Source organism: Ambystoma mexicanum, chromosome 5p (assembly GCF_040938575.1).
Source record: "Ambystoma mexicanum isolate Mex_15411 chromosome 5p, UKY_AmexF1_1, whole genome shotgun sequence".
Taxonomy (NCBI): domain Eukaryota; kingdom Metazoa; phylum Chordata; class Amphibia; order Caudata; family Ambystomatidae; genus Ambystoma; species Ambystoma mexicanum.
In genome coordinates, this window is record NC_090930.1 from 1,200,819,188 (window position 1) to 1,200,845,185 (window position 25,998).

Below are 25,998 nucleotides of genomic sequence, written 5' to 3' on the forward strand. Positions count from 1 at the left end.
GCCTGTATCAGGGACACGACTCGAGGCTTGCGTCTAGAGTTTTTTGCCCAACCCTTAGAAGCGAGTAACCCCGCACAGATAGTAATGTCCAAGGCAGACGCAGCAGCGCTAGACAGCGAGGTACACAATCTTCACCAAAAGCAGGCAATACACCCTTGTTCAAGTCAGAGCAGGTTTTTCAGCCCTATATTTTTGGTTCGCAGGAAGCAAAAGGTACGTCCAGTAATAAATCTCAGAGCTTTGAACGACTTCATCTGGGTGGTACCAGATCAAGACCTCTAACGAAAGATGTTTGGCATTTCTTCCTGGAACACCAAATCTCTGTGACGGCGAAGTATCTCCCAGGGCTCAGGAACGTAGTCGCAGACTGGCACTCCCGCCATTCCACTGACTGCAGCGATTGGAGGCTCAACAGAGAGATCTTCTTCCGCCTCCAATGGGTATGGGGCCACCATTTTAAGATGGAGGGGGATACACATGCTCAGAGACTTTTTAGGACCAGGCGACTGGCTCATTCGCCTGGACCTCAAGGACGCTTACCTGGCAGTCCCCATTCAGCAGGCGCACATAAGCTATCCGAGGTTCTCCTGGAAGGATCAGGACTGAGTGTACAAGCTTGCCCTTCGAGCTCTCCTCGGCCCCATGGGCATTTAACAAACTCCTAAGGCCAGTTGTGGCTCATCTCAGAGAGAAAGGTGTCAGACTCATAATATACTTGGACAACATCATTTTCATGGCTCATTCTCAAGCTCTGGTAGAGCAACAAGCCAGGCTCGCCATAGATCTGTTACACATCCTTGGGTTTCTCATAAATTGGGAGAAATCAGTTCTCTGCCCCTTCAGGGACCTAGCATTTCTAGGATTCATTGTGGATAAGCAGAGCTCACCGCTGCGTCTCCCTACTCCCAAGATACACTCCACGTGTCAGGAGATTTGCAGGCTTCTACTGAGGAACAGCATCTCCCCCCGGGAGGTAGCGAGAGTAATAGGTCTATTATCCTCTTCCATACCAGCAATATTTCCTGGCGCACTTCATTACCGGGAGTTACAAAGACTGAAAGGCCAGCATTTGAGGAACAGCCTCAGGCAAGTACAGAACTCGTCTGGTGGCCCACGCATATGGAAGCCCGGAACGGCAGAGCTATCTTTGGGTCCACCCCTCGGACAACGTGATGGAGTCGGACGCCAGCCACTCAGGTTGGGGAGCAAGATGTGGCACAGAAGCCACAGGGGGAACTTGATCCCCTCAGGAACTGGAAATGCACATAAACTGCCTGGCGCTCCTAGCGGGCTCTTTTGCAGTACGCTCATTTGCCAGAGGCAGAGTGAGCTGTTGTATTTTACTGAAAATTGACAACATCTCAGCAGTGAGATACATCAAACATCTGGGTGGCATCAGATCAAGACCTCTAGCGGAACTAGCGAAAGATTTTTGGCATTTCTTCTTGGAACACCAAATCTCTGTAACGGCAAAGTATCTCCCAGGGCTCAGGAACATAGTCGCAGACTGGCACTCCCGCCATTCCACTGACTGCAGCGATTGGAGGCTCAACAGAGGGATCTTCTTCCGCCTCCAACGGGTATAGGGCCCCATGTCCATGGATCTGTTTGCCTCCCGCCTCAACACCCAGCTCCCTGAGCTTTACAGCTGGAGACTGGATCCAGTGGCCGCAGCAACGGATGCATTTCTGCAGCAGTGGACTGGGGGAATCCTTTACGCCTTTCCCCCTTCACCATGATAGCGAGGACCCTGGCGAAGGTCCGTCAGGAACAAACAGAGCCCCCTCATAGCCCCGGTCTGGACATCTCAGACCTGGTACCCAATTGTTCTGGAACTTTTCGGATTTTCCAATCCTTCTACCTTGATCTCCAGATCTGCTAACGGGTCTGACAGGTCAACGCCACCCCCTTCTCCTCAGCGGGTCGTTGATCCTAGGAGCCTGGAGAATTTCAGGGCAAGATGGAGGGTCAAAGGCATCTCACACAAAGTTATCATTCTCATCGAGGAGACCTGGGCCTCCGCTACTTACAAGAGGTACTCTAACTCTTGGAACGCCTGGACACGTTGGTGTCTGGACCAAGGGCTTCATCCAGTTTCAGCACCTATAGAGGACATTTTGAACTTCTTAGCTTCATGAGTATAGCGAGATCTCACTTACAGGACGGTCAACGCTTACCGCTCCACAATTTCAGCCAGCCACAATCTCGTGCAGGGTACACCAGCAGGAGAACATCACCTAGTATGCAGGCTACTTAAGGGCATCCACCTTATGGTACGGCCTCAGTCCCGATACGACAAACTATGGGACTTTAACAAGGTGCTCAACATTGTTAACCTTGCTCAACCTTTTCCTTTCTTGGCCTGATAATTAGGAGCCATCTCGCACAGCCCTTTCCGGCAAGCTCACTATGCTGCCATGCTTGGTCTCTTGCAGAAGAGTCTCCGATGTCAGAGCTCTCGACTTAACTGGCAGGACCTTTTCTCCTGATGGCATAGTCTTCCACCTATCCAGAAGCACTAAATGCAATTCAAGAGTAATATATCCTGCCTTTAGAGAACAGCCAAAGCTATGTCTGGTCAAGTGCTTAAAGGTCTACGGAGAAGTGACTGTCCGTGCCCTTTAGGATCCCCTAACGGGCAACTATTGATAACACTGCGTTAAGCCCCTTCAGAGCAGTTTCGAGGAGATTCGGTCCTCCGACATATTCCATATCTATGACAGTAATCACCACAGCTGTGCTGCTTCAGAAAATCATTTGGTGTCTACGTCCTGCGCTGATGATGTCGATACGGCGCCCTCGAGGACCTCCTCCGACGGCCGAGGTCACTGGATGTTATAAGTAGGACGCACAACGCCCGTAGCCCCAGTTCCGTTTTTTCCGCGAACGTGTTCTCTTCGGGAATCTCGGCGCGCCTCGACTCTTTGGAGTTTCTGTCATTTCTAGGTTCTTCGAACCTGTTCGTTTTGTGAAGTTTCTTCTTCGTAAAGGATGTCTACCTCGTCTTCCATCCCGCGTCCGGGATTTAAGAAGTGCGGGGACTGTGGGTCCAAGATGTCGGTTACGGACTCGCACGACGCCTGCCTCTGGTGCCTCAGGGAGGCCCATGACATGGATGACTGTGTCGACTGCCAGTCGCTGACGTCTAAAGCCTTTTGGGAGCGCAAGAAGAAGTTATCGGTAGGTAAAGTGTCTAAGCCACGGAAGTCGAGGTCTGCGGGGCTTTCGACGGACGATTCGAGAGGCGACTCTCTGCATCGTCGTCGGAAGTCCAGTGGGTCTCGGTCCCAGAGTCGGTCCCGCCAATCCTCTGCCTCTTCGAGGCACTCCCAGAAGCGCCGTCATCGGTCATCTTCCCCGTCCTCTTCCGAGGACTCCGCCTGTCGGCGGGTTGCTTACCCTACCAAGCAGGCGACGCCGGAGGAATCGGCTTCTTTCGGGAAGAAAATGTTAGCGATTCTCGAATCGCAGGGCACCGGTCCGTCCGCGCCTCCGAGTGGGGTCGGTCGTGATCGGTCGAGAGACGCCACTCGCACGCCTTCGGGCTCGGGTGGTCGGCACGATTCGTGGGAGAGGTCCCGCTCGGACAAGAGGAATTGTTCTTGTCATGCCCGGTCCATGTCCCAGTCCTCGACGCGCTCGAGACCATGCGAACCTGTGTTGTCTTCGAGGAAGAAGTCGACGCCGGTGGCGCCAAGGTCGTCGACGGACTCTATCGAGGCCCCGCCTCCGAAGAAGTCGTCGGCACCCAGGCTGTCGAAGGACACGCTCGAGGCTCCGGCCTCAAGGCCTGTGTCAACGCCATCGATGCTGTCGGCGCCGCGTTCGACGCCGATTCACTCGATGCCCTTGACGCCTTTTCGAGGCTGTGTCGACGGGGGTACCCCGAGGCTCGGTGGAACCCCCTAGAAAGGCTCTGGCCAAGGTCAAGCATGGCTTTGGTTCACATTTGGTGCCTTCTTACTGCCATCTTGAGTTTATTTCAGAGGTGGATGAGGGCGCTGATGATGGCATGGTTCCTAATACAGTGCCAGACGAGATTCTCTCGGGCCATAGTCAATTTGTGGACCTGAGGCAGTCCCTGCACGATGCTAGTGGGCTCGACACCTCTCCGGAGGTGGAGTTTTGTAGGCCTGAGCCTGGCACTCATGCTGACTCCTCGTACTGGCGCCTTATGTCAAGGGTCACCGAGTACTTGGGATGGTCTGCTCCCCCGGGAGAGTTTCTTCAGGATGACTTTATGGATATCCCCGACCTTGGTCCACCAACTGACCCGGTACTGCCGTTTCATATGGCTCTACAGAGGAGGGTGGCGGCGGCTTGGACTGCTCTGGAGAGTCTCCCGGCAGTGGGCAAGTCTTTGCCGCGTAAATACCGCCCAGCCAGTAGCGACCCCTGCTACTTGTCCAAGCGCCCCACTCCGGAGAGTTTGGTGGTGCAGGCGGCTACGGCCCTGGCAAAGCAGGCGTTGTATCGTACCATCCCTCCTGATAGGGACGACAAGCGTTTTGACGGCTGGGCGAAGAAAGTGTTTTCTTCAGGGGGTATGGTGCGTTAAGCGGCCAACTCCGTATGTGCCTTGTCACCTTTCACGCACACTCTGTGGAACTGTGTTTCCTTAGCGGCTGAACATATTCCCGAAGGGGACGAACGGGATGGTTTCCTTGCCATGATTCAGGATGGCAAGGTTGCCATGTGTGGGGCCGTTCAGTCAGGTTTGGACATGGCAGATTGCGTCAGCCGGTCCATGACGGAGAGCACCGTGATAAGCAAGTTTGCCTGGTTGCAGAAGTCGGGGTTTGCTCCTGATGTGCAGGCCCGGCTCCTCAACATGCCCTTTGACAGGGAACATCTTTTTGGCAGCAAGGCTGACGAGAGCCTTGAGAGGTTGCAGACCTCAAAAGCTGCAGCGAAGTCGTTGGGCGCTGCAGTTCGACAACCTCTGCCTTTTCATCCTAGGGGACAGCAATGGAGGGGAGGTTCCTTTCGTTATTACTCATCCTTTGGTAAAGCGAGAGGAGCTGCCAGTCAAAGGGGCCACCGTAGGAGTGCCAGAGGTGGAAAACGAGGTACTCGAGGTGCCAAGGCCGCTCGGGCAGTTGCCTCTTTGCCCTCAGGCAACGCCGCAGCCGCTTCAGCTCAGTCATGAGGCCATATCCCATGGTTCGCCGGTTGGGGGAAGGCTGGCGCAGCATCTTGCAGAGTGGCGCGCCATTACTCCAGATGTGTGGGTTCTGGAGATCATAACCCACGGCTACTGTCTTCCTTTCCGGCAGAGGCCTCGAGACAATCCACCGGGCAATCTCTTTGAAGAGTCCGGATCCGCTCCTTGCGCAGGAAATTCAATCCCTGCTGGAGAAAGGCACCATAGAACTGGTGCCTGAAGGGATGTAACAAGGGATGGTATTCCCCTTATTTTTTTATTTCCAAGAAGACAGGGGTTTGAGACCCATCATGGACTTGCGCGGTTTGAACAAACTCCTCAGGAAGGACAAGTTCAAGATGGTTACTCTCAAGTCCTCCCAAGCCCTTCAACTTCAGGACTGGTTGGTGTCTCTCGACCTCAAGGACACTTATTTTCATCTGCCAATACATCCAAAGCACAAGAAGTACCTGAGGTTTGCGGTTGGCGACTCGCACTTTCAGTTTCGGGTCCTGCCGTTCGGATTAACCTCCGCCCGAGGGTCTTCACCAAGCTCATGGTAGTGGTGGCAGCGCACCTCAGGAAAGGGGGGATTCACATCTACCCCTACCTGGACGATTGGTTGATCAGGGCGCGCTCTCCCGAGCAAGTCCTGGATCATCTGTCAGTCACCTGCCAGTCCCTCCACAAGCTGGGCTTCTCCCTCAACTTAAAGAAGTCCCATTTGACACCAACTCAGAGGCTCCAGTAAATCGGAGCAGTGCTCGACACGTCCCTGGGGCAGTGTTTTCTTCCCCAGGTGAGGGCTCATCACATTCAGCAGATGGTGCACAAGTTTCAGCTTGCCCAGAGTCTCCCAGCGTTCGAGTTCTTGAGATTGCTTGGCCTCGTGGCATCCTGCATTCTTCTGGTGCCAGAGGCCAGGTTGCGGATGAGATCTTTGCAATGGGCACTCAAGCTCCAGTGGTCTCAGTCCTCTGGCAGGATGTCGGACCCTGTTCAGGTGCCATCCTCGGTCGCCCAGGACCTTCTGTGGTGGGCCGTCGAAGACAATCTGATGAAGGGCGCTCCATTTTGGCTACCCTGGCTGGAGGTGACGATCGTGACGGACGCATCCCTCACGGGATGAGGAGCTCATGCCAATGAGTTGACAGTCAGCGGTCGTTGGTCTCCGTCGGAGTCCAGACTCCATATCAATCTGTTGGAGCCGAGGGCCGGCAGGTTAGCCCTGAAGGCTTTTCTGCCGACTGTGCGTGGGAAGAATGCCCTGATCCTGACGGACAACACAGTGGCCATGCACTACCTCAACAAAAAGGGGAGGGCAGGGTCACTTCCTCTGTGTAGGGAGGCGATGCAGTTCTGTTCTGAGCAATCCAGCAGGAAGTTTCGATCTCCGCAGTTCATCTGGCCGGAGATGAAAATGAGACGGCGGACGCTCTGAGCAGGCAGAGCGCAATCTCTCACGAGTGGGAGTTGGCTCAGGAGATTCTCCTGGAGATCTTCGCCCTTTGGGGGACCCCTCAAGTGGATCTCTTCGCCTCCAGTGTCAACCGGAAGTGTGAGAGGTTCTGCTCGCGGGAATTTCCACCAAAAGGAGCCTTAGGAAACGCGTTCGTGGTGGAGTGGTGAGTCCCACTGCTATACGCGTTTCCTCCAGTACCCGTCATCCCGCAAGTACTGCAGAGGTTATGGAGGTTCGGTTCCCGGATGATCCTCATTGCTCCGGTGTGGTCCCGGAGGACGTGATACCCGGACCTTCTCGACTTGTCCATCTGTCCTCCACGTCGTCTTCCCTACCGAGATAATCTGCTCTCACAGGAGGGGGGTCAGGTTCTCCATCCAGAAGTCCGATCCCTCAACCTGCACGCTTGGTTTCTGAAAGGTTGAGGTATAAGGATTGGGACCTCCCTGAAGACGTGATGGAGGTATTGCTCTTGGCCAGACGGCCCGCAATGAAGTCCCTGTACCATTGGCGTAAGTTTTGCGACTGGTGCAGGGTTAAGAATGTGGATCCTTTTGCATGTGACATTCCCATGGTTCTGTCTTTTTTGCTTTCTTTTTCCCACAGGGGCCTTCAAGTAGGTACCATTAAAGGTTACCTGGCGGCGCTGTCCATATTTAAGCGCTCGTCTGAAGACTGTTCCTATTTTAAAATTCCTTTAATTTCTCAGTTTCTGAAAGGGCTCACTGTGTTCCCTCCGTCACCTTTCCAGGTGACCGGTTGGGATTTGAACCTTGTTCTCAAGTTTCTGATGGGTGCTCCGTTTGAGCCTTTGCATTCTGACTGTTAACTCTTATTCTTTCAGTTAAGCCACCCTTCACTGTGTTTCATAAGGACAGGGTTGTCCTTAGAGTTCGTCCTTCCTTTCTTCCGAAGGTGGTGTCGGAATTTCATTTAGGCCAGAAGGTTGTTCTTCCGGCATTTTATCCTCCTCCACATCCTGGTAAGGAAGAGGAGAGGCTCCAAAGGCTTGATCCTAGGAGAGCGTTAAGCTTTTATATTTCACGCATGTCCCGGGCCAGAGTGGACGATCAACTCTTCATTGGTTACGCTGGAAAGCGTTTGGGACAAGCTGTGACGAAACAGACTTTGTCTCGCTGGATTATTTTGGCTATCTCTGGGTGTTACCGCTTGGCAGGTAAGGACCCACCAGTCGGCTTACAGGCCCATTCTACCAGGGGTATGGCTGCCTCTACTGCCCTACAGAGGGGTGTTCCTATTCGTAACATCTGTGATGCAGCCACCTGGGCTTCGGTACATACTTTTGTACGTCACTACTCCCTCGATTCCATCCGGGGGGAGGATCTGGCCTTTGGCAAGGCGGTCCTTTACTTCACAATTTGATTGGGCATTCTAAATTTCTGTTTTCTAAATTCTTTTCCCACCTCCTTGCATTGGTACTGCTTTGGCAGTCTGTCATAGATATGGAATACGTCGGAGGACCCAATCCCCTCGAAGAACAAGTTACTCTCTTACCTGGTAACGTTATTTCGATGGGATGGTCCGACGTCGTATTCCATATCGCTCCCTCCCTGCCTTCCCCGCTACAGAATTTCTTATGCGATTGCAGTTTACGTTTCCGCAAGGCTTTGTGTGGTCAGACTGGCTGAATACTGGTGCCACACGTTCTGGGAAAAAACTACAACTGGGGCTACGGGCGTCGTGCGTCCTACTTATAACATCCAGTGACGTCGGCCGTCGGAGGAGGTCCTCGAGGGCGGCGTTATCGACGTCATCGACGCAGGACGCAGACGCCAAAAGATTTTCTGAAGCAGCACAGCTGTGGTAACTTTCATAGATATGGAATACGTCGTCGGACCATCCCATCGAAAGAACGTTACCAGGTAAGAGAGTAACTTGTCCTTCTGCCCCGACACTGGCACGCTGGGTGCGTTGGACTCTCTCACAAGCAGGAATCGATACTAGTCACTTTGGCGCTCATTCAGTGAGAGGTGCCATGGCTTGCAAAGCTTTTCAGGTGCGAGTCCGTCTAGAGGACATCATGAGGATGGTCGACTGGGAAGGTGAATCAATTTTCAAGCAATTCTACCTGAAACCGTTAGAACAGCCTGCATCTGTAGTGGTGAGTAAGCTTTAAACAAGCATAATGTGCGCTTCCGGTCTTGACATGGAATAAAGATTTTCCAGAATAACATTTAAGAAAGTCTTAATTCTATTAAAGACACAGAGGCGAGCATTATCCCACCCGACTAGAGAAATAAGAGGCACATAACACGCTAGCGTACAGTTGTTCAATATCATTTGCATTGGGTGAATTTGTCATACTACATGCTATGTAAGTTTGCATAATAATGTACTGATTTCTCCCCCACCCATATAAGATGAATAGGGTTATTATATCCATCAAGTAACCCGTGATTGTTTCTCTCTTCCTCCGATAGGAAATGCGGACAAGTCCACCTGATCTGACCTGGTTCTCCTGCAGGACGACCGCAACTTTGCAACTTCAGCTATACCTGTTTCTTCCTGATTGCCAGAGTTTGCAGCCTCGAAAGAGGAAGTTACACACTGTTGGTTACTATTTGGAGGGACTGTTCAATGCTTATTGGAGGATTGTTGTCTCATGTGCTGTGACCTGTTATGGACTTGAGCCAAAGCCTCCTGGGAAATGGAGTTCCTTTTTTCTTCAAGTAACTTTTACTATGGACTGGAGGTTTCTTTCCTCATGTTTAATATTTGTTTATTAGATATTTTTGCACCCTGGTTAATGTATATGGTATACCATCAGTTCAGTGCATAAAATACTTGCTGCTGAGCTTTTCTCTTTTAAGTTAATAAAAGAAAGAGAACCATAATGCTCACCTTTGTGTCTTTAATAGAATTAAGACATTCTTAAGTTGTTCTGGAAAATCTTTATTCTGCTCATAAATCATACCAGAAAAACACAAGTGAAGTGAAGGAACTGGTTATATCTAGGAGACCTGAGAATAAATTGGAACTTGTACAAAGACATACAGATCAAGCACAAAAGAAAGAATATGTCAGATGGACAAGATAATCCTGGGATACAATTCTCAAAGGGAGACGAAAAGGATCAGTCCCTACAGGAAAAGACCAGAGAAGAAACAAAAGCCCAATACAGCAATCAATGAACTGTATGAATTTATAAAAGTAATCATCAGGGATTATATATTAAGAAGTGGCTGGACAGAAAGTTAATAACCTTCAGGAGAAGGGAGACAGTCTCCTAATTTTGAGTTGTTACAAATAGTGGTAGGGTCAGATAGGCTAGAGTTGGACAGTGGACAATTTCCTTAATAGGCACTCACTGACTGGAGAGCACCTTAGCTAGTTTGATTAAGTAGGGATGCCTTGTAGAACAGGAAAGGTAGGCCTTAAACTTTTTCCTTTAATAAAAAACCATCAGTGAAATGTCTAATAAGAGTCTGTGTCCTCCTCCAGACTGACCACAGTGGTAAATGAGAGTACAAAACATGTCTGTGGATGCATGCGGTCTTGTGCAGAAGGAATGTGTGACGAAGCACTTCGGGCTGGACTGACCCTCTTGGGGTGGGGCCAAGCCTGATTTGCAGATGATCTTCCCCTTTCGTAATGTCTTGGCAGGCGATTAGCAGTGGTCTGGAGGGTTGCCAAGAGCAATGACAGAAGTTAAGATTTATTCTAAACCTTCCAGTCATCACCTCTTTTGTTTTGCTAAAGCATGTTACATATATTAACAAATCTTGGCTGCCCTGTCTTAGATCTAATAGACTTTCTTGTGCAGAGTATTTAAGCTGTGGTTGTCCAAACATAGCGTGTAGGCTATTAAGGAAGCCTTGTTGGTCATCCAAGATAGGGTTGTTTGAGGTAGCCAAAGGAGTATCACAAGCCAGGGCTAGTAGACCTGTTTGAGATCATATTACCGACCTTTGAGCGGTCGTTGGAGAAGGAAGGCGCCTTAAAGGTAAGTTGCACTGTGCGTGCATCAATGAATTATTGCAGTTTTGTAGGGATTCCTCCGAATTTACTACAAGACAAGTTTTCAACAGGAAATTCTTGATAATTGTTATGTTAGGTAACCATATGTCATAGAGCAACATTTTCTGCCTTCAAGGTCTGAGCCTCTGTTGTCAATGTCTGTATGGCAGCGACTAACAGTTGTATCTGGTTCATAGCGGTTCAGTAATTTAAGGCGTCGCAAACTGTCATACTCCTATGTCCCGTCCCCCTTTCCTCCATACTTATGGGACATTCCGTCCTTTGGCACGGGACCAGAGCACTTTTGTAAAAAGCATCCATTTTTTTTTTGTCCTTATATTTCTATGCGGGGCACCGCACGTGGCCGTAACCCCACCCTCCTGAGCTCTGTCCCGCGCATCGCCCTTCAGTCCTTTTCTCCATGCGGTCAGGTCTGGACGCAATCGCATAACCAGGAATTTTCTTTTTTATTCCCTTTGTACTTCCTTCCTCCTCCGGGTCCACGGTCATCTAGTCCTCCATCTATGCTGGAGCATCTGGGATTCGTGCCCTGTTCTTCATGCAAACTTCGTTTCGCAAGGGCGGATCCCCACTCTCTTTGCCTAGAGTGTCTAGGCCCTGAACATTGTTGGGATTCGTGTTTTTATTGGGATCCCCTCTCCGTCCGGGCACTACAGCATCGTCTTCGGTGGGAGGGAGTGTTTCAACGCGTTCCTCCACCGCATTTTCAGCTCTTCTTCGACGAAAAGAAACACCCGGTAAGTTCTTTACTTTTTAGGGCGCCCCGGACTGGCTCAAGTAGCTCTGTTGCCAGGGGCATCCCTGAGGTGCCCCACAAGGGGCCTAATAGGCACACCAGAGGTTCCTCTGAGGTTTCCCGCAGTGGGCCTGCCAAAACCGGACATTGTTCCGAGGTTCACCGTTTGGGGGCTCAAGTTCAGCCCAGTTCTTCTAGGGCTCTGGATACCGGGGTTCGCCCTGAGGTCTCAATTTCTGGAGCTTTCCACACAGTCATGTCTTGACGCCCCTCTTGTGCAAGCTATACATTCCGGGTTTCATTCTGAGGTTCCCCTTGGGGCTACATCCATTACCGGCAGAGTTGAGGGACCCTCTTTGAGAGTCTTGTCGGTGAGGTACATTCCTCAACCTTCCCACGCTCAGTGTCGGGGTGGTACCATCTCTGTCGAGGGGGCAAAGAAGGCGGTCACGCACCTCAGGCCTTTGAGTACCGAGGTTCCTCCATTGGAGGCCAATTTTTGGGGCAGTCCCTGGTATGTCCAGTAAACACCCTAGACCTGCCAGTACCGGCTCAGCCGAGTATCCTTGTTTCAAGGCTAAAATGTTGCATAAGACCCCTGACTCCCCTGAGGAGACCGTTAGCTCACCTTTGGCTGTGACGCAGTTCACCTCATGTGTCGAAAAATGGCAGCTCAAACTCCACAGTCGACGGTGGCCATTTTGTCTACCCCTCTTACCCCAACCTTCACTACTACTGGTGCTGGGGGGGGATTTCTTTTGGGGCTGAGCAGTTTTTTCCACACCATGTGGATAACAAAAACCTGTTCTACTCTTCAGTGGATGGGTGTGCTCGGGCACCGCTGCCTCATACACTCTCACTACCTCCTGCTTCTGCACCCCTGATCTATATGGACCCAGCTGGTGCAGGGCCCTCCTGACAACCATCCTCATTGCGTTCATGGGGGTATGCCCCTTCCGAGCGGCCTCTGCCTACTCCAGAGCCTACACCTTCATCTGAGGATGTGTTTTTTGGGAAATTTCAGACGCTCATGCACTCTGATCCCACGAGGGTGTACTTTAAGGGTCTTTTCAGGGAATTGTATCCTGACCCTCCTGTGCTATCTTCTGCCATGGATATTCCTTCACAGGCCACAGTGGTGCCACCTCCTCCACCTCCACCTGCTGGACCTCCTCCATCACTTCCCCCACTGCTTCTGCTGTCCCCGATAGAGAAATCATTGGGTGCACCGCTAGACAACACTTTAACACCTGAGGCACCACGTGCAGCGCATCAGCCTCCTATTCGCGCTTCACTGGATGAGGGCCAGGCGGGCCAGAAGAGCGATGAACAGCCCCGCTCTATCAGAGCATTCCATGCCCGGGTGCTGGATATGATGGCCTCGTTTGAAATGACAGTAACTGAGGCCCATGAGGGGGTACTTTCTGGAGCCTTTACCCTGTCACCGCAAGAGCGCACTGGCCTGTTCCTCCAGGAGGACGCCTTGGCTGAGGCCCACAAGGTCTGGGAGAAACATATACTGGGCTGCTTTTCAACAAGAGGATTGACGCTTGATACAAACTTCACACCTCGGAAGATATAGCCTTGTCGGCTTTTCCGATCCCATCGTCAACGGTTGTGGCTGCAGCTACTCTTCAGTCCAAACCGGCCTCCACTGCAGCAGCCCAAATCCTCTCCAAGGAGGACAAACTTCTTGACGCAATTGGCAAGAAAGTATTTTCCAACTAGACGCTCCAACTTCGTCAGGCTAACACTGAGCTCATCTTGGCTGCGGCCAATGTCAGGCTGTGGAGGGAGCTTGCTGATTTCCAGGAATGTTTACCTGCGGATAGGCTAAAAGACTACAAAGCTGGTTTGTCGGATGCCAAGTATTAGCCTAGGATCTACTGGAGGCTGCGGCTCACCACGTAGATAACTCTGCTCGAGGCCTTATGGTCTGGGTTGACGTTTCCTGCCAAGCGTGGCTCCATGTGACGAAGTTCTCAAAGGAAGTGCGGGATCTTCCCTTTGATGGTAGGGAATTGTTCCATTCCACCACAGATGAGGAACTCACAAAAACTAAGGCGAGTACTCAAACCCCCAAGTCTTATCAGTCCTGGCGAAAGTTCCAGCTAAGGCCCCTTATACATAGAGGTGAGGGTCCAAAACTCAGACCTTTTCCGGGTTCAGGGAGTTTCAGGATCACTGTGCGCACCGATCTGAAGCTCTGGTTGGCGTGCTCGCCGTAAACAACGGCAAGGTGGCCGATTTGTTTTCTCTGGGTCAGCAGCCTCCTCTCCAGGGACAGGTAGTCCCCCCCTGCCGACAAGTCATCCAAATGATATCTTTTGTCAGTTGCACGAGACTCCGGTGGGAGGACACATTTTGTCTCATCTGGAGGCGTGGCAGACCATCACCGAAGACCAATGGGTTTTGTCTATCGCTTGGGTGGACTTCCGCTGGCCCCTCCCCTCCTACCCAACCCTTCAACCCTCCCTTCCAGCAGACTGGGTCACCCTCCCTCGGAGCCGAGGTGAAAAAACTTCTAGACCTCAGAGCTGTGCAGCCTGTTCCCCGTCCGGTAGCAAGGGCAGGGCTACTACTCCCGTCTGTTCACAGTGCCCAAACCCAACCAGGCTAACTTGTGAACTATCCTCGATCTTTCCCAGTTCAATCTTTCTCTTCCCTGAGTGAAATTCAAGATGATCACGCCTTGCCAAATAAAGTCCTCTCTTCGGAACGGCGACTGGCTCAGCGTAGTAGACCTCCAGGACGCATACGTGCACATTCTGATATGGAGCCCGCATCGGAAATATCTGCGGTTTCTCCCTGGGAGAGAAACACTTCCAGTTCGGTGTGCTCCCTTTTGGTCTCAGCTTGGCACTACGTGTCTTTACAAAAATGATGTTGGTCATCGCAGCGTTCCTCCGACTTCAGGGGATTCATGTATATCCATATTTGGATGATTGGCTCCTGCGCAGTCCTTGCCCACAGACGGGCTTGACCAATCTTCAGTCTCTCCTTCAGCTCCTGTTCCATCTTGGGCTGTTGGTGAATTGGTAGAAATCGTCTACGGCGGTCTCGCAAGACCCGATTTTCCTGGGTTTTTGTTGGAATATGTTCAGTGCGGACAGGATTGCAGACCTATAAACCACGTGTCCGCTCTTCTTCCAGTCCTCGCACATGATGGCCTGGTGGTTTTAAAGACTTCTGGGTCTCATGGCATCTTAGGTCCTGGCTCTACCTCTCGCAGTACTCCGCCAGCTCTTCGGAGCAGCTGGTCTCAGGCAACAGACTCAGATTCCAAGATAATTCCAGTTTCATCCTGCATGACGGCGGATCTACAGTGGTGGTCTTTGACCAACAACCTTTCAGTGGGGGCCTCCTTTGTTAGGGAGAATTATCTGTTAAGGCTAATTTCCCAAACCTAGTGAGGCCCCCAGCAGCTTTGCTGGATTTGTGGGATTTATTTTTTTCTCCTGCTAAGAGTGAGACTCTTTTTCTCCCACTCTTAGACTTGATTTGAGATATCCTTTGCTTTGTATGTGTTTTATGGGCCATGGGGTCTTTTACTCCATAGGGCTTCATGTGTTTTTGGTATGTGTGTTACACAGCACCTCCTTCCGTGCCGTAACACAGGGGTGTCATAGTGACCCCCAAACATAGACTCCGTACCCTGGGACTGACTACTGTCTCCCAGGGCATGTAAAGTCACCATTGGCTCTACTAGTCCTAAATTGTGAACAGAACCAGTACAAACCATCATATTGTGGGCGTACTGGTAGGGGTAATTCGATTGCCCCTGGGTCTGTTGTTCGAGGGGGCACTGTCCAGTCCCCCTGAGCGAGTTTTGGCTGGTTTCAGTGGATACTACTTTTTATATTCAACCGCGAATATATTCCTATGGGATTTTCCCATTGTTCGAGGCTAATACTTTTTAACATAGCCTCAAATACACTGCCGGTTTATTTATTTAATATTAATTCACAGGTTGGTATTTTTTGCCAAAACTCGGTTCCAAAATGGCGTTTGTGTTCGCTTCTGTGACTCCAACCCAAGTCGAGCCCTTTGTTCCACTTTTTGGCGGGCTTCTCCACAGAAGCCTCCAAAAGTGGTGCCACTCTGTCTGGATACCACAGGGGGCGTGGGAGGGGGTTTAGGCACCCTGGACTGAGTTGCCTCGGCAACTCAAGTCGCACTCTTGTGTGATTGGCCCAGTGGTGAGCAGCCCGGCTCACCACTTAGCATGTTTAAGTGACAGCTAGGACTGATGTGTTAGGGAGGATTCTCTGTTTAGGCTGAATTTCCTAACCTAGTGAGTCCCCCAGCAGCTTTGCTGGATTTTTGGGGTTTATTTTTTTCTCCTGCCAAGAGTGAGACTCTTTTACCCTCACTCTTGGACATGATTTGAGTGCGTCTCTTTGACTCTAGATGTGTTTAATGTGCTATGGGGTCTTTTACTCCATAGGGCTTCATGTGTTTTTGTGATGTGTGTTACACAGCACCCTCAGTGCAGTAACACAGGGGTGTCATAGTGACCCCCCAGTATAGACTCCATACCCTGGGACTGACTACTGTCTCCCAGGGCATGTAAAGTCACCATTGACTTTACTAGTCTCAAATTCTGAACAGAACCAGTACAAACCATCATATTGTGGACGTACTGGCCGGGGCAATTCGATTGCCCCGGGGTCTGTTAGTTGAGGGGGCACGTCTCCGTCCCCCCTGATCGAGTTTTGGCTGGTGGCAGTGGATACTACTTTTTATATTCGACCGCAAATATATCCCTATGGGATTTCCCATTGTTCGAGGCTACCAACTTTAATTATTTAATTCCTATAGCCTCGAGCATACCGCCGGTTTATTTATTTAATATTAATTCTCCGGTTGGTATTTTTTGCCAGAACTCTGTTCTAAAATGGCGTTTGTGTTCGCTTCTGTGACTCCAACCCAAGTTGAGCTCTTTGTTCCACTTTTTGGTGGGTTTCTCCACAGAAGCCCTCCAAAGTGGTGCCACTCTGTCTGGGGTACTTAGGAGGGGTGGAGGGGGATTTAGGCACCCTGGACTGAGTTGCCTAGGCAACTCAAGTCGCACTCCGTCCTGATTGGCCCAAGTGGTGAGCCGGCCGGTTCACCACTTAGCATGTTTGAGTGACAGCTAGGCTGAGTGAATGGGGGTTTTCTGCATAAAAGCAGGGCTTTGGAGACTGGAACTTCAGAAGTCGCCACAAGACCTAAAAATCCTACGAGGGAGAAGCTGTGCCGACCTGCTACGATGACACCACTGGTGGAGCCTTGCTGAACCGTCTCACCACTTTTCCCAACGACAGAGGAGAACTCCAGCCCGGAGAGTCTTCTTCCTTCGACTGGTGGGGATAACCAGTCTGCTTCCTTTTTCGCTTCCTGGAGCATCTCGTGGCCGCCTTGCCTGTGGCAAGCACCCCGGCAACCGGGATACCACGTTTTACCACTACTGCAAATCAAAGGGTAGTACCTTTAACCGAAAAACTCAGCGGCTGGTTTCTTCCCTGGCAGTGCAACGACCTTCATCTTTCCTCCACTTCGAGATCTTCTCTTCCTCTGGACGACACTGCGACTTGCACCCGCTGGCAGGAACAACTGCCCCCGCTGGAGGATCCTTTCCACATAAGGTACCGTGTTCCGCCTGGCTTCCCTTGCAACCGACTGTACGGGGTAGATTTAGTCCCCGGCTTTCGATCCTGGGTTAGCCTGGGACACCCTGGCTAAACTTTTCTGAGCCTAACTAAAACCGTTCTGAACTCCCTGCAAGACTTTTTAAGCCTATTGTCATTGTGTGATCTTGGGTGCATTTGTGCCCTGCTCTCTCCAAGAGTGGGCCCGGCCTATGGACTTTTGCTCACAAGTAAATTTTGACTTTCCTGCCTTGCTTAAGAGTTCCTAAGTATTAGTGTGGTATATTTTCCTACATTCTGCCTTTTTCCCCTCCCTTTTTCGTTAACTTATTGGAGTGCCATCTATAGTTAAGCGCTCACCTCTGTCTGGAAATGAGAGGTGTTAACTAAGACTTATCTGATAAGGAGTATATCTATAATAATAGTTACTGTGTTTAGAGTGAATTACAATAATAGTGCTGGAGTGTTTCAATAAGTGTGTTTTAAATAAATAATTATATACCTTGATACCAAAGCTCTGGTCAGTGTTTACTTGTGCTATTGTATCTGAGTGCCTAGTTTGTATACTTTGCATACTGCCTAACTCTTCTTGAGGGAAGTCTGACTGCTCAGCCACAGCTACCAGGTAAATCTGGGTGGTACAGACTGCTACCAAGTGGGTTCCAACACCTGTAGTCCTAAATCTTTTGCAGTGGTCCCCAAGGGAACTGCACAGGTTTCTGCCTAACACTGATGAATGGGGGTTTTCTGCATAAAAGCAGGGCTTTAGGGACTGGGACTTCAGACGTCGCCACAGGACCAAAGAATCCGAAGAGGGAGAAGCTGAGCCGACCTGCGACGACGACACCACCGGTGGAGCCCTGCTGAACCGACTCACCACTTCCAACGACAGAGGAGATCTTCATCCCGAAGAGTCTTCTTCCTTTGACTGGTGGGGATAACCAGTTTGCCCGCCTTTTCGCCTTCCCGGATCATCTCGTGTCCGCCTTGCCTGTGCTAAGCACCCCGGCAACCGGGATACCACGTTTTTTCCACCACCGTGAATGAAAGGGTAGTACCTTTTTACCAGAGAACTCCGCGGCTGGTTTCTTCCCTGGCAGTGCAACGACCTTCAGCTTTCCTCCATGTCGAGACCATCTCTTCCTCTGGACGACGCCGCGACTTGCACCCGCTGCCAGGAACAACTGCCCCCGCTGGAGGGTTCTCTCCACTTTTAAGGTACTGAGTCCGCCTGGTCTCCCTCGCAACGGTCTGTGTGGGGTGACTCTTAAAGCCTCCACTTACCACTTGGGTTGGCCCTAGGCTGGCTAACTGAACTTTTATAAACTGAACTAAAGTCCCTTTCTGAACTCTCTGCAAGACTTTCTAAGCCTTTTAAACTGTGTGATCTTAGGCGCAGAGGGAGCCTGGCCTCTGAACTTTTTGCTCACAAGTAGACTTTGACTTTCCTGCCTTGCTGAGTGCTTCAAACGGATTGTGTTGTGTGCTGTTCCTAATTTCTGCCTTTTCCCTCCCTTTTTCTTAAACTTATTGGAGTGCCATCTTTAGTTAAGCCCTCACCTCTGTCTGAAAATAAGTGGTGTTAACTAAGACTTATCTGATAAGGAATAAGGGATGTATATATGATAATAGTGACTGTGTGTTTTTGAACTTACTTATAATAATAGTGCTAGAGTGTTTCTAATTGTGTCTTTAAATAAATACAATATAATCTTGATACCAAAGTTCTGGTCAGTGTTTGCTTGTGCTACTGTATTTTGGTACATATCTTGTATACTCCATATACTGTCTAACTCTTCTTGAGAGAAGTCTGGCTGCTCAGCCACAGCTACCAGGTAAATCTGGGTGGTACAGACTGCTACCAATTGGGTTTACTGCCAACACCTGTAGTCTTAAGCTTTTTGCAGTGGTCCCTAAGGGAACTGCACAGGTTTCTGCCTAACATCCTTCCACGATCTCTGCCCACAAGTGACAGTTACCACGGACTCCTCCCTTCTGGGGTGGGGCGCAACGTGGGGTCACCTGCAGCTATTCGACCTGTGTACGCCTCAGGACAGGCCGTTCCATATGAATTATATGGAAATCCTGGCTGTGTTCCTGGCACTCAAAGCTTTTTAACCAGCCATCACCAACAATGTAGTCCGTGTCCACACAGACAATTCTGTCGCAATGTTTTACATCAACAAGCCGGGTGGCACCAGGTCACCGCTCCTTGTAGACCTAGCCATACAAATTTATGACTGGACCATCCAGCACAAGGTCTGGCTCCAGGCTGTGCACATAATGGGTCAGATCACTGTAACTGCAGACTCAATGAGCCGTTAGTCAACGGCCAGTTACGAGAGGGAAATGAACAACGATGTCCTCTTCTACATTTTTCGCCAGTGTGGTACTCCAGAAGTGGACCTCTTTGCAACTTCTACAAACAGGAAACTTCCTCTTTATGCATCCAGGGACGGTCTCGGAGCGTCCTGCCTGGGAGACGTCCTTGAGATCCCGTGGCACAACATGAAGGCTTATGCTTTACCTCCATTGCCTCTCATTCATCGGTCACTCTGCAAGCTCAGGAGTTCATCGAATTGCATTCTCCTCTTCATAGCTCCTTGGTGGCCAGCCACTTTCTGGTTTTCGGAACTTCAGCATCTGCCCATTCTTCATCCGCTCAGATTGCCGCTGATTCCCGACCTTCTTCACCAGAGCGATCACCTGCTGTGGCACCCCTCCCCACAATCGTTCAGCTTAGCGGCCTGATGCCTGAATTCAGATCTTTAGCGCAGTTCAATCTCTCGGAGTACAATATGCGTATTATCCAAGCGGCTAGAAAACCTTCTATGAAGGCTCAGTATAGGAGCAAATGGCTCACTTTTTGCCACTGGTGTTTAGACAAACAACTTGATCCCAGGCACGCTACGGTTGACGCTGTTCTTTCCTTTGTGTATCACCTTGCAGCGTCAGGCATTCATGTTCTGTCTTGCAGAACTTACTTATCTGCTATTGCGGCCTACCTGTCCATGGACAGCTGTTCCTTTTCATTGACTAATCCGTTCATTAAAAGACATTTTGCGGGCCTGCTTCATCTCTTCCCGCCGGTGCGCATCCCTCATCCCAAATGGGATTTGAATGTGATCCTCACCGCGTTATGCCATAAGCCATTTGAACTCATGGCCACTTCCGATCTTAAATACCTTTCTTGGAAGGTTGCCTTGCTGATCGCAGTAACATTGGCGAGGCGAGTAAGTGAGCTCCAAGCTCTTTCCGTGGAACATCCAGGATAAGGTTGTGCTTCGCACTCATCCTTCCTTCCTGTCTAAGGTGGTTACCCAATTTTCATTTGAACCAGTCGATCTCCTTACCTGTCTTCTTTCCTAAAACGGCATCGGATGCTGAGGGAGTTTTACACAACTTGGACGTCAGGCGAGCCCAAAAGTTTTACCTCGATTGAATGAGTGAACTCAGAAGTGCCTCACAACTCTTTGTCACATTTGGAGATCCGAAAGGGAAACCGGCTTCCAAAGCAACTATCTCCCGATGGATTGCGTCATGTATTTCAGAAGCCTATAGCATTCGGGGCCTTCAACCCCCGAAAGGCATCCATGCTCCTCTTGTATGTGGCAAAGCGGCTGATGTTGCCTTCCAAAATTATGTTCCTTGGGAGTCCATCGCCAAAGCGGCTACGTCGGCTTCCCCATCAGCTTTTTGTAAGCATTACTGCTTAGACCTGAGCTCCAGGGCTGATGCCCAATTTGGCCAGGCTGTTCTTAAGAACTTATACCAGTAAAGGGGTTTTCCATCCACCCGTACTACCTGTGGTGTGTGCTTGGGAATCTCCCACAAGTATGGGGGAATAGGGACGAGACGTAGGAGTATAACAAAGTTACTCACTGTAGTGACTACTTTACTCCTAGTCAATAGTCCCCTTTCCTCCATACGCCTGTCTGCCGTCCCCTCTAAAAAGTATCCTCTATTATTGTTTAAACGGTCTTAGACCTGGCGATAGAAAAGGACTGAAGGGCGATGCGCGGGGCAGAGCTCAGGAGGGCGGGGTTACTGCCACATGCTGTGCCCCGCGCAAAAATAAAAGGACAAAAGCAAAATGTTTTGATGCTTTTTACCTAAAGTGCTCTGGTCCCGCCCCGAAGGACGGAATGTCCCACAAGTATGTAGGAAAAGGGACTATGGACTAGGAGTAAGGTAGTCACTACGGTGAGTAACTTTTTCATTGTGCACATGTACATGTACCTTATTTAAGGCTTCAGTTGCTCTGAAGAATTTGACAGTCCTGTATTGTCGTGTAACCCACCGAGTAGTGACACTGGGAAGTGCAGCAAACAATAAGGCCAATGCCAAGGGGGAAAAAAAATTGCGGGGGAAAAAAACGTAGTGGTCTGGAGGACCGCTCAGTGTCTTCGCTAGTGCAGAAAACAAAGAAGAACGCCAAAATCTGAGCAACAATGATGGCAGAAGGGAGAACAAAAGAGGACAAGAAGCAGAATGCAGGAGTAGGTAGAGGAAAGAGAAGGACGTTGATCTAGACATTGGGATTCTACTCTTTGGGGTTTTCCATCTCCCCCCTGTGTAAACTGATATTTTTAAATATTTGTTAGCCAATGGATTTATTCAGTGAGGATAACATGATTTTCTTTCACCACAATTATTTTCTCTAACTTTTAATAACCTTCTGTTTTTAATGATATAATGATAATAGTTGAAGTTTTACATTGGATTTTCTATTCACTTGTTACACTAAACCTTTTATATGGCACTTCTATTGGTCTTAGACAATGAATATCCTTTTAGAAATGTATATAAATCAGCACATGCAAAAGGTTTCAACACTATTCACACAGTAGGTTTGCGGTATATCATGGATTGAATTTGGGAGGTAAAGACTATGTCATAAATGTGCTTTTTCCAAGATATTCCCAAAGCAATGTTAATCACTAAAAGAGCCATTTCAGAATCGCAACTATGTTTCAAGGCATGACTTAAATACCACTCATGACGAAAGTGTCAATTAAAGCATCAGATGCACTACTTATTCTATTACTTATGGTTTTACTGATAATCATGTGGAACTAGTTTCAACACGTTAAGTAATATTATTTCATACATGTAATTTATAATTGTATTCTTTTTTTTTTATCCTCCACCTCTAGGATTCATTGATAATACAGGAACAAGAAGACCAAATTAATTCGTTGTATAGTGAGAAAGTTGCACTGTTGGAACACATTCAAAAGCTGACAAGGTTGGTGGTGTTTAACTTCAGGGATACATTTTGCTAACCTTGTGCCTCGGTCTGATTCCCTTCATAACTTTGTAATTTAAAATGTGGGTGTAGATGGCCTTCCCATCCTCTGTACTGCCTTTGTTACTTTTCTAATCAGACACATATGGAAAACTGCTTTGTACTTAAAACTGTCATATTTGCAGATAACTGAATAATTTTTTATTTTATTTTATTTTTACATTTATACAGCGCACAGACAGCCCAGGGGCATTATGGCGCTGTTACTTGCAGCAAACTTAGTTACAATATGCATAAGTTAAAACATTTGAGCGCAGAGATGTAGTACATGTTATACATAACATGACGAACATAGTCAAGTTATCTATGGATGTCGTGGCAAGGGTGTGGTGATCAGGCGAATAGGCTGGTTTTCAAGGTTTCGCAGAAGGTGGAGAGTGAGGGTTCAGCTCGCAGGGCAGTGGGGAGGACATTCCAGTGCAGGGCAGCTAGGTAGGGGAAGCTGGCACCACCTGCTCTTGATCTTTTTACCATGGGTACAGTGAGAAGGTTGGCATACAGGGTCCTAGTTGGTCTTGAGGTTGAGGCAAGGTGGGTCCTTTGTGATAGGTAAGCTGGTGAGGCGAGGTGAATGCATTTGTGGGTGAGGGTCAGGGCTTTGAAGATAATCCTCTGTTTTATGGGGAGCCAGTGGGAGGCTCTTCTGGCAGTAGAAATGTGATCTCTTTTGGAAATGCCTTGAGCTGCACTTAGGGCATTATTTTGAATAACTTGTAGTTTCTCAAGATTTTTAGTGGAGGTCCCTAGGAAGAGAATGTTGCAGTATTCCAACCGTGATCCAGTGATAGCTCTGGCTATATTAGTGCAGGTGTCGTTGGAGAGGTAGGGTCTGACTGCGTTGAGGAGTTTGGCATGGTAGGCAGATGAGGAGGCAATGGCGTTCACTTGTCTGGTCATGGACAGACGTGAATCCAGGTATACACCTAGGGTTTTTACTGACTCGGACACTGGGATTTTGATGGAGTCAATGATGAAGTGACTAAACTGTCGTCAAGTTTTTTGAGAGTGTCAGGGGAGCCAACAAGCAGGAGTTCGGTTTTGTCTGAGTTGAGACAGAGGCGGTTAGCAGCCATCCAGGTTTGGATGGTGTTGTAGATGATGTTAAGGGTCTTGGAGTCAGTGTCATAGTCGCCTGTCAGGGTGAGGAGGATCTGCGTGTCATCCGCGTAATTAGTGTAGGAGATCCCCATGGCGTCAAGGATGAGGAAGAGGGGGTGAGTGAATATATTGTAGAGGGTGGGAGAGAGGCATGAGCCTTGTGGTACCCCACATAGCATGATGGTGGGTGAGACAGTAGCTAGATCAGAGAAAAACCTGCATGGTTCTTCCTTGTAAGAAGGAGGTGATCCAGGCGCTAGCATGGGCTGGGAAGTTTGCAGTGGCAGTCAGGTGGTGGCATAGGACGTCGTGATCGACAAGGTCGAACGCGGCGGAGAGATCGAGCAGAAGGAGCAGGACGGGTTTGCCTAGGTCTCTTACTTCATCCATCTAGTTTTTAAGGTCGAGTAGGGCGGTCTCAGTTCCATGTTTCGAGCGGAAACCAGATTGTCTCAGACCTAGGAGTTTATTCTCTTTGAGAAATTGTTGGACTTGCAGGTAAGCTGCTTTGTCTAGAATTTTCAGGAGGAAGGGGACAGTGGTGATGGGGCTATAGTTGTTGGGTGAGGTGGGGTCGAGTGTGGTTTTTTAATGAGGCCTTACCCACGCTTCCTTGAGGGATGAGGGTACTTTCCCTGAGGTGAAGGAGGCGTTGACAAAGGCTCTAAGAAATGGGGCGATGAACTCGGCGCAGTCTTTGATAATGGTGGCGGGGCCGGGGTCTCCTTTGCAGTTGGAGGGTTTGATGCCTTTCATTAAGTTAATGATGTCTTTCTCCTGGATGGCTTTGAAGGAGAAGGTGGGGGAGGCATCTGAGGTGTGAGGGCGGGTGTAGGGGGGGCTAGGGAGAGTGAGTCTGGAGTTCATAATTTTGGCTTGAAGCAAGTCCAGTTTGTTGCGCATGGCTGTTTGAATGCCATCGCACCAGGCCTTATCTTTCGTGAAGTTTTGGGGTGCGGGGGTAGGGGTTTTTAAGTTCCCTGAAAATGGTGAACATTTCCTTCGTGTTGGAATTTGCTTCGGTAATTCTGGCTTCGAATGATTTGGCTTTGGCTTGGATGATGGCTTTTTTATACTCCTTGGAGCGGTTTTTGAAGTCAAGTTTGTCTTTGTCATCTTGGGAGGTTTGCCAGCGTGCAAGGGCAGAGCGTTTGTCCGTCCGGAGTTTGAGGGGGTCTGTGGTGAACCAGGAGTTGGTGTGGCTCGTGGGTTTGGATTTCCGAGGTTTGAGGGAAGCATTGGAGTTGATTGCTGCCGATATAGCATTGTTGTAATTTTGCGCCAGGGTTTCTGGGTCATTGGAGAAGGGAGATCTGAAGGCAGGACCCTGTAGGAATGGTAAGAGTCTTTCTTTGTTGAGAAGGCGGGCGCTTCTAGTGAGGGCAGGTGGCAGGGGTTGAGGAGGATGGGGTGGGGGAGTGGTGGTTGGGATGTCAAAGGTTATGATGTGGTGGTCCGACCACGGGGTGGAAGAGTTGCTTTTGATTGTGAGTGGGCAGTTGTGCTGTGCAATCCAGTCAAGTGTCCTCCCTAAGGAGTGGGTGGGGTCTGTGACGGTGTTAGTGAAGCCCAGAGTTTCAAGGGCTGAGTTGAATGATTTAGAAGCAAGGCCTTTGCATGTATCTCTCGTGGTTGATATTCATTTAAACAAAGCGTGGATGTTTTGCATGTGATCAACCTATATTTGAAATTAACATTTCAAACAAATATATAAAAATGACTAAACATTTAAGTAACACGTACATTGGCCTAACACACATTTATATGCAATTTTTAAGCATCATTTCTTCCATGGCAACATTCAACGTGTAGACAATTGAAGTATTTCCAAGAAAAATCCATTCCCTACAGTCCACAATGAATCTTTGATTTTATGTTTTTCAGATTTTGTACTTTGTCTGGCAGTGTTTGAGATTTTTGCACATTGCACACCGGGTACATTGCAATATTTGAAGAGTGTGGAATAGTGCATGGCTTCCATGTGTGTCATTCCATGTGTTTTCCGGTATCTGTTTTAGAGTATTAATAAACCCGTAGAAGCTTCAATTGGTTACACGTTGAATGTTTCCATGGAAGAAATGATCCTTTGAAATTGCATATAAATGTGTGTCCAGCACACCTGATAAGTCTAGGAAATTAGCAAGTGGCATTAAAGAATTTAAGACCGAGCACCTTACTTTAGCACCTGATGATATGTAAACCAAAGACAAGGAACATATCCATAAAGTCACAGGCAGATACAAGTCAAGACGTAAATGGGTGACATTCTCTCGACACCTACAGTTGGGACTTGGTGCACAAGTATCATCTGGAATATGAGGATTATTCCTATGGACCGGGACATTAGGCAGATTCTTTTTTCAGGAAAAGGAGCACAGAGTTTGATTCTGGGGTCCATTCCAGCAAGACCCGTTCCATTACCCAGTTTGGAGACCATTCAGACCCAGACAGCGAGTAAGTGCCCTCACGGAGGGCACTTACGACTGATGAAGAATCAATTCTAAGCAAGGGACTCATTTGTTCCATCACATCCAACACATTGGTTCACAGTAGAGACAAAGATGAGGCAATTTCTTCACACTGTCCACCTCAAAGCATTTTTCTAAGAAAATAGAACGG

The 25,998-nt window shown here is 49.2% G+C and overlaps 1 protein-coding gene across 8 annotated transcripts in view; it reads left to right on the plus strand.

Moving 5' to 3' along the window:
* The window catches only part of RELCH (RAB11 binding and LisH domain, coiled-coil and HEAT repeat containing), a 1,825,259-nt gene that overhangs the window by 453,739 nt on the left and 1,345,522 nt on the right, over positions 1–25,998 (plus strand). For all 8 annotated transcript variants that reach the window (XM_069613666.1, XM_069613665.1, XM_069613669.1 and 5 more), the window contains one exon: positions 22,130–22,221. In XM_069613666.1, the coding sequence (XP_069469767.1) occupies positions 22,130–22,221 (92 nt within the window). The remainder of the gene's footprint in view (positions 1–22,129; positions 22,222–25,998) is intronic.